This window comes from Helicoverpa zea, chromosome 22 (genome assembly GCF_022581195.2).
Source record: "Helicoverpa zea isolate HzStark_Cry1AcR chromosome 22, ilHelZeax1.1, whole genome shotgun sequence".
NCBI classification, from domain to species: domain Eukaryota; kingdom Metazoa; phylum Arthropoda; class Insecta; order Lepidoptera; family Noctuidae; genus Helicoverpa; species Helicoverpa zea.
Window position 1 is genome coordinate 151,612 of NC_061473.1, and position 13,202 is coordinate 164,813.

General features: G+C 36.5%; 1 protein-coding gene across 1 annotated transcript; it reads left to right on the forward strand.

Moving 5' to 3' along the window:
* Positions 1 to 688: 688 nt before the first annotated feature.
* On the forward strand, positions 689 to 12,953 carry LOC124641562 (beta-alanine transporter-like). Its single transcript, XM_047179663.1, has 12 exons — positions 689 to 1,312; positions 6,202 to 6,389; positions 8,451 to 8,538; positions 8,714 to 8,824; positions 9,258 to 9,361; positions 9,652 to 9,845; positions 10,082 to 10,202; positions 10,322 to 10,457; positions 10,541 to 11,171; positions 11,320 to 11,451; positions 11,739 to 11,920; positions 12,149 to 12,953. The coding sequence occupies exons 1-12, from the start codon at positions 1,184 to 1,186 to the stop codon at positions 12,329 to 12,331; spliced, it is 2,199 nt and encodes a 732-aa protein (XP_047035619.1). The 5' UTR covers positions 689 to 1,183; the 3' UTR covers positions 12,332 to 12,953.
* Positions 12,954 to 13,202: the final 249 nt, after the last annotated feature.

The following is a 13,202-nucleotide window of genomic DNA, read 5'->3' on the forward strand; positions in this document are numbered from 1 at the left end:
GATTAGGTATTTACTCACCTACGATTTGTTTTACTTAAAAGCTAGACTGTCTTGTAGGTTTGTCTTAAAATCTTACGATTTAAGTAAATCACGTATATCGAGTACTGTAGTAATACCTCAACTGAATGATGTTTTAAAAATATACTATACATTTTTACTCCATGTATTGTTATTTTATTGAGTGTTAAAGCTCGCTGTGAGAGGCACCCCACCCTAATAGAATTGCTCCTGATATGACTACTTTACTATCAAAACTCTACTAGTTATCATTTAATTAAAGTAATCAGATTTATAGGTACAAAACAATGTAATTTAAAATCAATGTAATATAACAATGAGGCTTTGTTTTATTTGAAGTCTTAATATCGTTCATTTTCATTCAAAAGTCTTTTAGAGTCTGGAAAGCTATGAAATTGTGTATTATCCAATACCTGTAATATTTTCTTATTAAAAGAAGCGAAACCGAATGATTATAAATAGGTTAATTTTTAATTAATTACTTTGTCCTACACTAATTCGCTTGTTTACAGTACAAAAACTACAATGTGCAAATTACAAGCGACATTAAAATGAGAACAAACAAAATAGTACTCGATCAGTCTGCTCTATCGATATTACGCTGCCAAATAAAAACAACACACAATTGCTATTGTCTTCAGCGAATATACAGCCACCGCGCGTGGCCGGGTTACCTGCCCTGGTCTGCCTCATCGGCGCGAGAACGTTTAGTATGACTTCAAGAGTTTGACAAACACACGCGTGTCAATAAATCAATATTCATTCAAAAACATATCGTAAAATAATATCATAAACACAGCAAAAATATATAAACTTTCGGAGTGCTTTTGTAATAAAAAAAATATTTTGCATACGAAATAAAAATTAATTCGGCTATTATTATATTAAAAATTCAAACAAGGATAATAAATAATAAAAAAGGTCCCAATAAATCAAAAACATTTTAACACAAACAGACAATTAAAATCGACATAAGTGCCAATTATAATAAAATAAAAATAAAACGCAAAAAATAAAATACAAAACCGCTTCAATAAATAAAGGAGAACAAGTTCAATAAATAATAGAAACAGGTTCAATAAATAGTTGGGGGGAATAAGACGATGTGTTGGTGGGGGCTGGTGGGGAGTGGTTCCAGTCTGGTGATGAAGACGGAGAGGTGACCATGACGTGGACGAAGGAGCTGGACGAGGCAGCCATCCTGGCCACCAAGTCAGGACACTGGCATATTGTGCTGTTCTACCTGTTGTGTGGACTCGCAGCTATACCTACTTCGTTTCTGGTGTTTTCACAGGTAAGCTCTTTAATAGCTTGTGGATTTACTGACTAAAAGTTTGCATTTAATGTAATGTAGGTACCTAGTATGTGGATATCATAAAATTGGGTACGTGAAGAAACTTTAGAAATTAAAGTTAGAAAGGGCTGACTGGGGAAAGTTTATTGCTTTTTTTATTTTCAAAAATCGTCATGGAAAATGGCAAACATCTGTTACATAGAATGATGAGCATAGTCTATCGTATATGTAAGTAATTCTATATGGTTCCCGAAGGATACTAGAAAATTTAAGTAGGTACATGAAAATAATCATCCCCAACCCATGATGAATTAATACACATTTTATTGAGCTTCATCCTCAAACCTTTGGAACACAAATAGGCCATCAGCATTGTGCTTGTTAATCCTAAACAGTGCCTTTAGTCCGTTCGTCTATGCGTAGTTATCATTTAGTAAGGTGAGAGTCCTACTATCACCGCTTCATAAGTTCATGCTTGTGTACTTTCTCTTGATGACCAGGCTTCTTGACCTAAAGCGAACCCAGATTCTCTCGTGGAAAAATCCCCAGGATTTGCAAATCTTTTTCTGACTTATCAATCCCTCAAAATTTCCCAGACTCAAGGAACGGGGGGGATGTTTTTAAACCAACACTTTTATAAATTCTCCACTTAGAGGATCCTACTAAAAATAATGAAATTCTATAAATTGTTTTATAACTTCTCTGCCATATCACAATGGTAAAGTCTAGGCTTATAGTTTGAAGCAGTATAAATAGGGCCTTTCATCAATGAACTGAGTGGAAATCATGATTATTTTACCTGAAACTTATTGTGATTTGTATCAACGTCAAGTTCACATTTCATCACCTCTTTCGGGGACTTCCATTCTCCACTAAGCCGCGATTGATCCAAGCCTAAACCCTCTGTATTAATTAATATAATCTAATCACTCGTTATTTGATTATTTGCTTTTGTTGTGGCTTTGAATTCCTTACCTATCTTAATTAGGAAGAAATTCAGAAGGTGATCTGATTAGGACCACATGTAGTGATTACCAACATAATTGATATGCGATCTCCTGAGCTTGACGGGGCTACGGGATTGTGCCAAACTGGTGTTGTGGCACAGGGTATGAGTCTGACCATTGTTACTATACGTAGTTGGGAAGAAGATGATGTCTCCTAAAATTCTCTCTCGAACACTTTTTGTTTATTTTTGTTTAAAGAAGGATCTTATTAACTTATCTTGTTCCATACATGCCGTACTGTGTAGTACCCACGTTCTATGCACTATTTTACACCTACTAAAATAGGTGCATATATTTCCATATTCACAATGCGTAAGCACTCTTCGGTCATTGCTGCCTACAGTAAAGAATGTCCTTGTCATCCTGAATCGGCAATTTTTAAGTATTTATATTTATTTAATTCCTAAAATCTACCTACTGGTTGATGTTTAGAGAATATAAAATATTACATTCAATGAATCACGGAACTATATCCAAACTGTACTCAAAATATTTGTTTCGCAAACTGTTTCGTGGTCGAAAAGGTCATCTGTTTTATAGTTATTTGTATTTAGTACAACAACAATATTGAGAGAAAGTTCAACGACTTGAGAGTTTTATATTGTTGTTTTGATCGTCAATTTTGAATTTGTACTGGTTTTATTGCTGAGAGCTTTACTTACAGGCTTGACTGAGACTGCAATGAGCATTATATTAAAAATATTACTTTCTTTAAAATTACAAAAACAGTGCAAAAACCACTCTAGTTTATATACTTATAGATATCAAACGCTTTTGTGGATCCAAATAAATTATGTGATACTGCTACCAATTACTCGGTAAATCCAAACTTTTTCCTCGAATATACCTTTTACCATTACTATAAACAGAGTCATGTAGGTACCTACACTATATGTAAGCTAGCTTGTTATCTTGTGAGAGTATTGAGAAGAGAAAGCGCTTGCATCTAACCAGAGAAAGGATTAATAAATAATGATCTGGCGCCTCCGTCTTACATTATGTAGCTCATGTAGGTACACTTTCAAACGCACTGAGATTGTCAATCAGATACAACTGATTAGCTGCTTCAAGTCCATCAGCTACTTGTTTATCATTGTTTATTGATAATTCATTATTAGTTCGTGTTATTACTTAATTAATAACTGGTCCATTTAAAACAATATTAAAATATTATAACACGCTGAACATACAAACATTTCTAGACACATTTCATTCTATCAAGTACGATCTCCATACAAGTGCTTATGTATATCAAGGGTTTTGCACCCAGTGAGACATAAAGCACCAGTGCATTCAAAAACTATGCTCATATACAGACGTCTATCGAATATGCCTACGTCATGAATTTGGAGTGCCCATGCCAAGTGTTATCGTCAAACAAAGACAGGGGACCTCGTTCATAAATCACAATCCCAGCATCGTGTCCACTGTGACTGGAATGAGACGAACACTCTCTAGGTCAGGCGGGTCTGACCATGTGGCCAATATCATCTCTATGTCATTTTGATTGATTGGTTCGCCTGATATGTAGATTACTGGGCTATTCTTTAAGTATGGTTTTCATTTATCCGACTGCGAAAAAACTGTTTCGTATCTTAGTCCATATTTTCTATGGTTGCTGCTACTTCTTTGAATCTTGTCAGTGTAATTTCTCCAAAAGTTTTCAGGGCACGTTCGTGTTTGCAAAAAATCAGTATTGCCTTTTCGCTGATCCCACAATATCGTTCTGTTGTGTACAATATCTCTATATACCTATTTAACTTCTCTAGCCCATGTAACCTGTATTGACCATCATTTCTGTTTTTCTTTCCCCCTTAATCACCGTCTTCAAAACGATACGTTTACCAAATAAACAATCAACCAACCCCTTAACAATGATGTGTTGACTGCTAACACCCACGAACTGTCACAAGTACCACCAGCACCAGTGACAGTAGTACTGGTAGTACTACATGCTGGTGATAAGATAGCAGCGCCTCCCAGACAGCTGTGACACATTTAGTCAACAATCATTATCGCGTGGCAGCGATAATAAACGCTAACGATGTTTATACAATACGTATGGTAAAGGCGATTTTTTTGCATTATTTATTTGAGGAAAGGGGTGGTGAGAGAAAGATAGTATCAAGTATACGAGGAAAGTCATCGTTAGCCAACAGTATACATGTACTACTTAGAAGGTATGCACTTGTGAATTGATCCAGTAGATTACAGTAAAGTCCAATGGGGCTTAGGATGCTTTCAGATCGCAAAAAATACAATCAGACTATAGCTATGGTCAAAAGACCAAAAAATATGGATAGTCTTTAAATCAGATAAATGAAAAGTCATGCTGAGGCTACAAATTGCATTAACTACTGGGCAAAAGTTAAAGCAATTTTAGAGAAAACTTGGACTAGTCAAATCACCCAAAATCAGCAATCCGCATTGAGCATATATGTCAGAGGAGGCATGTACCCAGCAGTGGGATGATAAAAAAGCCGATGGTGATTTCATCGGTTTGATGAACTTTTATGTGAAATTGGACTAAAGTTGGTACAAACGCGTCAATCAAAAGCAAAGAAAGAAACTATAATAAACGGTAAGCTGTATTGAACCGGACAAGAATAATAATAATCGTACAGTTTGGAATAACAACTAACAAATATGTGATAATGACATGTTTTGCAGCCAGAAATAGAAACTGTAGGTACCGGAGTTACTGATTTACTTCAGCATGTAGTTGTAAACCAGTACACAAGAACTTTATTATTTGTCTTAGCAACAAGTCGATAATTCTTAATAAAAAATTCCCCTTGTTGGTAAAAATTGAGATGCCTAATTATATAAAAATAATAACAATGATGTAACTGCACCAGCGTCATACAAAATGCACTCAATACCTATTGATTAACGAGTCAAGAATTTGGTCTGAAGTGCTGATTACCTCAGCCAGCACTCACGACTCCTTTATTCTTCACCCACTGAGACTTAATGAGCACTGTGCAGTAGCGAGCACGATCACCATTCTACTATTGTCATACAAATCTCTTCGGCGTACTGGGTACTGAATATTATTTACTTGATGATTGCGTCGTAAGGTATGAAAGGGTGACACAGATTAACAGGAATTTTGAGTCAAGGTGTATTGTGGGGTTAACGTCATTATTCCATTGCTAGAAATCCTTTACTTTTGACTTTTGTTTATCTTCTTCTCCTTCTTCCTGTCCTGTTCCCGATATTATTTGAGGTCGATGCAGACGTCTTTTATTCATGTCATCATCTGGGCCATCAATCCATCTTCCTTTACGGTTTATATCAAAATAGTAACTACCGATTAATGTTTTACTACGCAATCCTGCGGAGGGCTTAAAGTTAAATTGTCTTGTATTTTTTTATCTGCTATGAGTGCCAGATATTTATGGTCTTCTAAAATTGCTTTGCTGTTTTATATCTCGTCAAGAGCTATAAGCCTATGTTTAATATAACAGTTATTATTGCTGAGTACTTGAGCAGTGATTATACTGTTAGTGACTCAAGTCTATAGGCAGATATTCTACGTAGGCTGAGCATCGCAATAATGAAATAAGATAAAAACTTCGATGTCAGGCAATTGAAACGGTTTTAAAGGTTTAGGAGCTAATTGATTTCGATTACTTAATGCCGGTAACTGCTACCAATCAATTGAAACCTCTTGAAGGCTTGTTTATTACTTACAGATTTATATATACATACTTATATATATACTGCGTTTTTCTGGCGATCAGCCAAAATAATTACGTTCTAAAAGGTGAGATTGTGGAACCACCACAATTTTCGAACCTTTAAGCAATGCTTATGTATCTAAAGATCTTTCACCATTTACGAAGAAACACCAAAAATATCTCCTGTTCTCTCTTCCAGGTGTTCACGAACGCGACCCCGGAGCACTGGTGCGCACCGCCACCACAGCTGCAGCACCTGGGCCTCTCGGACGAGCTGCTGCGAACCCTCACGATACCAGGAGAGCATGGCGTCTACGAGTCTTGTCGCACGTACGACATCGATGCTGACGTGTTGCGGGAGGCGCTCAAACATTATGTTGAGGAAAGGTGAGGAGGTCATTATGATCATGATAGTCTTTTTGCAGCTTTGTTGGGGTCTGCTACCAGTCTGGTGCGACTGCCTATCAGACACTAACAATCCTCTCACTGGATTGTTCGATAACCTTAAGTAGGACTGGTAGTTAGATTTTGCCTTCTGACTCTTCGAAAAGACTGTAAAATATATGATACCCGGGATCTATTGCTTAACGGACTCTTCGAGGCACCGAAAAACTCCTTAGACATAGATATTCAGCTAAATTACAAACGGTGTAACATAGCGCGATCGGTTAATATATTCAGTTAATTTATTATTTGGTCAATAAACAAAATAACATTAGCAATTTCATATATCCCATGCGAAGGTACACAACTATCAAGAAGTCGACATTGAGTGTTTGCGTGTAATCAGGCTTAAACCTAATACTTTACATATGATTACTGAATACAGGTTCATTTGTATGTGTTACTAGCGTGTCAACAAGCTTGAAATTCTTCGAGTCTAGCCTTTCTTCTACTGGGTGAAGGTCAACGTGATTTGAATTAAATATTTTACCCATAAGATTAATATTTTATGCGAATGTGGGAAAGTCAATAATGATTTTGAGTTTGGCAATCTATGCACTTGTAATGATATGTAGACTACTGATGTTTTCTTACGAGTGTTCGACATGAGTGACGTAGTAAATTGAATATTTACGCAAATAGTTTTTTATCCTTTTTTTATCTGTATAGCAACAAAAACTAGTCCTATAAGACGTAACGGCGCGGGCGCCACGTCGTGAACCCTATCATTATTTTATGCATTTTTTGTCGCACTTTAATAAATTATACTTATTATGTCCTAACTGCGTCTGTTCTTTAAATAAACATGAAAAACAACAACTTTATTAGTTTTGACAAAATATCAACAAGTGTATCTAACTTGTGCGCGCGGTATCGCTTGCAATTTCAAGAGGTTGGTTTTACTTGATGTCGCCGAATTAAAACTCGTAAATTAATGTTGGATCTTGTAACTTTCACTCCTATAATTATATTCTTGAGAGGATGTAGAAAGACAAAGTTTTTCTTATTAGTTAGCCATTTCAAATTTATATATCTCACCCACCACTTATACAACCTAACGTAAACACAGACTTCATCACAACCGCTACATTTACAAGTTCATCAGTATTAATAATCATAATAATATCTCGTAACGAGTCTTTTAAAACCTCATCAATCAATTGTGGACAAAAAACCATAAACACACAGACTTCAATTAAAGTGCCAGACATCTGGGATCTAAGAGTTATGACATTTCAAATTATAATACCTACAACAAAAACTAGTCTACGGCTTACGATGCCTTGTGGCTTTGCTTGCAGAACTATTGCGTTTAATCAGCCCATGTACAAAATTTTATTTGCTGTCGGCACAACATGTCTTGTTCTTCCAAAAGTTTTTGTCATCCGTCATTTCAGAAGTAACATTATTACCAGTCTTATCATTTACCATATCTATCGCCTCTTGAGCAACGACGTTATGTTCTCAATCGACATAAATCAAACTCTGTAAGAGAGAACATCAAATGGCGATTTCAGCTTTCTTGTCCAGCAGGAAGGAGTCTTGAGCTCTTTCCCACTTCACCCATAGCATGATGGCACCACATTTACAATGATCATTTATTATTATAATGAGAGCTTTCCTTTTTGATGTGGTTTGATCGTATTGATCCATCGGAAAGGAACTCACCGTTTGCGCTAAACTTCAACTGTTGTAAAGGAAACATTCGATTATTATATTACAAGCATTATAAGCAATTATTTTATAGTATATTAAAAGTAGGCTAATGGTTTCCCAAGGGTGGTGTCAAAGTAAAGTAATTAATTACATATAATGGCTCCAAGAGTTAATGCGAGAGCCGCTAGTATATTATTTGTACACAAAACATACTTCATACAAATTAAAAGACAATAACTTTAATGGACATCTTTCAGTTGCGACGTAACTTCAGAAATAAGGCTCAGTTTCAAAAGATTCGGAATATAAACCTAGGCCTAAAACCTTGTGATGTTTTTTGATTCCCAGAACGGTGACGATAAAAGAAGGGAATGCATTCCAGTCGGTGAAGATATACCAGCTGATTGTAGTCAGCAAAGGAAAGGAGAAGGACTTGGTAAGTAACACGAATTAGTTACCTAACTAAATAACTTAATTTTGCAAAAGAGATATTGGCAAAACATTTGCTTCTTCTAATCACAGGATTTTTTTTTTTTTTTCAATGTGCATGATAAGGAGAATATCTGGGCCTATATTCACATCTGTTTAAGTGAAGCTGTCTCATATTCCAGATTGCCAACATATCAAGTGCAGTGCTGTCGGTGAGGAAGAACACCACGTCACCTTGCGCTCATGGATGGAGGTTCAGCTCTCAGCAATACCAGGATACACTGGTCACTGATGTGAGTAGCATTCTCCGTCCTAAGTATATGTGTGTAAGATGAAGCGTATTTTTATCCCTGTTAATAGATACCTCGTTATGTACTTCGTTTATACACATGTCATCTTTAGAAAAAAACTTTTTTGATATCAGCTCAATCTAAATCCGAAGCTTTAACTATTACATCAATTATTTGTCATCCTTCTCATTTGTTAATTGAAAAACAAATGACTACTTAGTTTAAAACGCCTGAAAACATACTACCTAGTTCAGGTAAATTACCCCTTTTAAGATTTATGTGTTTATGATGCTATATTTATGTACAAAGTGATTAAGTTTTGGAATATTTTTATTTTGTTTTTTATTTAATCCTTCTCTTTTTGTAAAAATTCGTGTCCCTTCATGATTGTACATAACAGCACCAACTATTTCTGACTTCCCTGTATAACTTCCAGTTCTCGCTGGTATGCGACATGGACTGGCTGCCGCGTATGTGCAACACGCTGTTCTGGGTCGGCTCCATCTTCGGGAACGTGTTCTTCGGCTGGATGTCTGACAGGTAACCCCTCAAAACGTTTAGTGAAAATTTTAAGAAAGCTGTCGTTTTCTCGCCAAACTAAAATAGGAATAAATTCACAGCCTATTCCAATAGTAAAAGCTTGCTGGTCGTGTGACTAAACCGTTGGTCTGTAGTTGTAGGTCAAAAACAAAGGCCGCCTCTAGCATTGCATACTAACATATTTGGTACGACCTCAGAGCAGCATTGATCGGCTTTTATCTCTATCCCTTTTGTACTGTATCACTTAATAGGTATTTCCTTCTATATTAAATTCTATATTTCCCCTGCAGATACGGCCGTCGTCCCACAATCCTCCTGATGGTGTTCCTAGAAGTCCCGCTGGCTATAGCGTCGTCCTTCGCCAAGTCGTACTGGGCGTACGTGGCGCTGAGGGTGGCGGGGGGACTGTTCTTCCCCGCGCTGTACCAACTGCCCTTCATCCTGGCGTTAGAGCTCATGCCGCCGGGACACAGGAATCATACGGGTAAGCAGATTGTTTCTTAAATAACAATACGATTCAGTAACCGTGACATGGGCATGACTTGTTTTAATCGATTCAAAAACTCATATACCTCAAGTAGTAGAGTTAATTGATGTTAGGTCCTACTTCTATAGAAATTTATCTGTTGCAATACATTTAAAAAACTTTAACTGTTCGTTTAACTAGTAAACAAAGTTATTTACTAGACTATGTTTGCTTAATATTACCGTTTCTCACAGGAATCGTAGTGGGCATGTTGTTCGCGGGTGGCATGTGTCTCCTGTCACTGCTGGCCTATGCGGTGCAGGACTGGTATCATCTCTCACTCGTCACCACGTTCCCGTTTATACTGCTGTATGGGTGAGTTTGTAGTTTTTTTACTTTACATTACTTCAAGATTCAGAAATAAAACACTGTGACTTTACACCAGTTGCAGTAAAAATATAGCTTAATTATGTATGTCTTTTATTATGTTTCAGGTATTACTGGTTAATACCAGAATCTCCAAGATGGCTTGTTGGAAGAGGCCGAATAGCAGAAGCTGAAAAAGTGTTTAGGAATCTCGCTAGAAAAAATGGTATTCACCTACAAAGAGGCTTTTTACTAGAGTTGCATGTAAGTACAAAAGAATACACTAAGATATTTTAAAGATCTATAATAAGAGATATTAATTACGGGATTGTTTTTAACCTTTACAGAAGAAAATCAAAGAAGAAGAAGACGAGGCTGCACAAGAAGAACTAGCAACAATATCAAACATGAACGGCCACGTCGCGGGGTATACGGGACTACCAGAGAAAGACGAAAACCTGGACAGGAGAATAAGCAACATGCTAACATTCAAACCTGACCTCTCGAAAATATCCGAAGTTGAAGAATCTAACAAAAATAGCTTAGAAAAGATCATAGCTCTAGAAGTAGCGGAAATAGTCAACAAGAAATCACGACTAAAGAAAGAGGATAGAGATGAAGATAAAGATCAGAATATTACTGAAGCTACCAACTTGAATGCTGATCATCTACAAAAAGCCACACAGACAGATTACAAATCACCAGCGAGCACACTCAGAAGGAAATCTCTACAATTAGTCAGTAAAATATTTATTCAAGAAGATGTAGAGGAAGATGTTATGGAGAACAAAAGGATGGATGATCAGAACTCTGAAGGAGATTGCAAAGCTTCTCCACTAGATGTGTTCAGATATCCGAATATAAGGAAAAAGTTCTTCATTCTGACATTCGATTGGGTAGCTCTAGGAGTTGTTTATAATAGTATGAGTTATAATACGCCTAATCTAGGAGTCAACGATTACTTGGCGTTTTTCATAGGTAAGTTGTGTTGTACTCCATCCATGCGTATCTGCTCAGAGTTAAACGTTAACCTCAAAGAAGTCTATTCTTTCATAGCATGTTACCAGCTTTAAATTTTGCACAATGCTCAATTATGGTATGTTAATTTTATTTGTTTTCATTTTAGGTGGTGCAGTAGAAATTCCGTCATACTTCATGGCGTGGCGCTGTATGGAGCGGTTCGGCCGGCGCTGGGTGCTCTGTATCTTCATGTGTGTCGGCGGAGTCGCCTGCATCAGTTGTGTCCTGGTGCCTGAATGTGAGTAGCTTACTTCTTTGCGTCTCATTATTATCGTCATCAGCTTGCTTATATAGTAGTTCAAATTACATAGATATCCAACGTATTTTATATAATCTGGTCTTGAGGTGGACGCTACACAGACAACCTTATCTTACCTTTGTGTAAAGCGTCTCTTACTATGTGTGTTTATCTGGTCTCCGCTCCATCAATGAAGTTTTGCACTTAATCAATATAACGTGTTTCATACAAATAAATATTCTTATTCTTATTCTTAATAGGTATTTTATTTTCATTTTTTGTTCTAGCTTGGCCATGGATAACAGTAGCGCTGTCAATGTTCGGGCGACTGTTTGCCGCGTCATCGTTCGCTGTGTTCTACGTGCTGATTGGAGAACTGCTGCCGACTGTGCTGAGAGCGCAGGCTATGGGGGCAGCGTCCTTTATAGCTGGACTGGGACTATTGGCCTGCCCGTATATTGTGCATCTGGTGAGTCTATCATTAACATTTACACTATGTACCAAACAAGCTGATTTTATGATTCAGTAGGAAGTAGACTAAAAGAATCCTAAGCAGACTTATGTACTTACGTACGTATTGCGAAAACAGCATGGTACATTATACAGATATTATTATATTCTTTAACTATTTCGATATTATGTATTATTTTCTTTTTCATTTTGAATATAATATTTATTTATTTCTTCACCCTTTCAGGCTGTTTACTCCAGAGCTCTACCTCTCACAATAATGGGAGTCCTGAGCGTGATGGGCGGAGTCACTTCCCTGTTCCTGCCAGAAACCCTCAACCAGCCTCTACCGCAGACCCTGGGAGATGGCGAGATGTTCGGCAGAGACTTCAAGATATTGAGCTGTGTTGAGAGGCAAAGTGATAAGTGAATGAAACTATCGAGAGACATTTAGTTTTTGACTTGAAAATTTGATTAAAAGTGTTTAAAGTTGGATGGAGTTAATGTTGTATAGGAAGAGATGATAAAGCTTCGAACTAACCAGTGTCACAAATGAACCAGTGCTTATGGATGTTACAATATTTTAAAGTGTCAAGTGACAAAGAGAATAGTCAAGCTGACATGCGAAGTGTAAATAATTTAGTAAATGAAATACACGGAAAACAATATAAAATAATGTTCTAAGAGCAAAATAATCGTGAAAAGTTGCGAAAATAAACTTTATTGTATTTATGTAGTTGATGTTGTGAATGTCTTATTGTTGTGTGTTTTCAATGAAATACTTAAAACCACCTCTTAATTAATTGTTGTATTTATAACACTACAAAAACTCAGTTAATGTATTTCCATTTCTCTTAACAAGGCCTACAATGAACGATATCTCATAAACTGTAAGATTTTTGTCACAAATTTGAAATATAAGTTAGAAGTAAGAAGTAAGAAAACAAAGTTGTTGTAATCGATGTCCCAGTGTCTGTGAATAAAACGCCTGTAGTAAGGTAAACTGTAAATAACACAAATAATGTTGTAAATATTAAACTGACTTTTTATTAGGACTAAGTTTTATTTTCGATTCAACTAGTGGGCAATATGAATACTTCAGTACATTTAACGTCATTGTTAGAGTAATGACACACTCACACACACATCTATACTAATACATATTAGGTATACATAGGAGGTAAAAGTACGTTTGTATGTAACGGGTAATCTTTAGAACCACTGTTTGGATTTCCAAAATTCTTTCACTAATAGATAGCTACAATGTTCCTGAGTGCCATAGGCTATATTTTATCACGCTG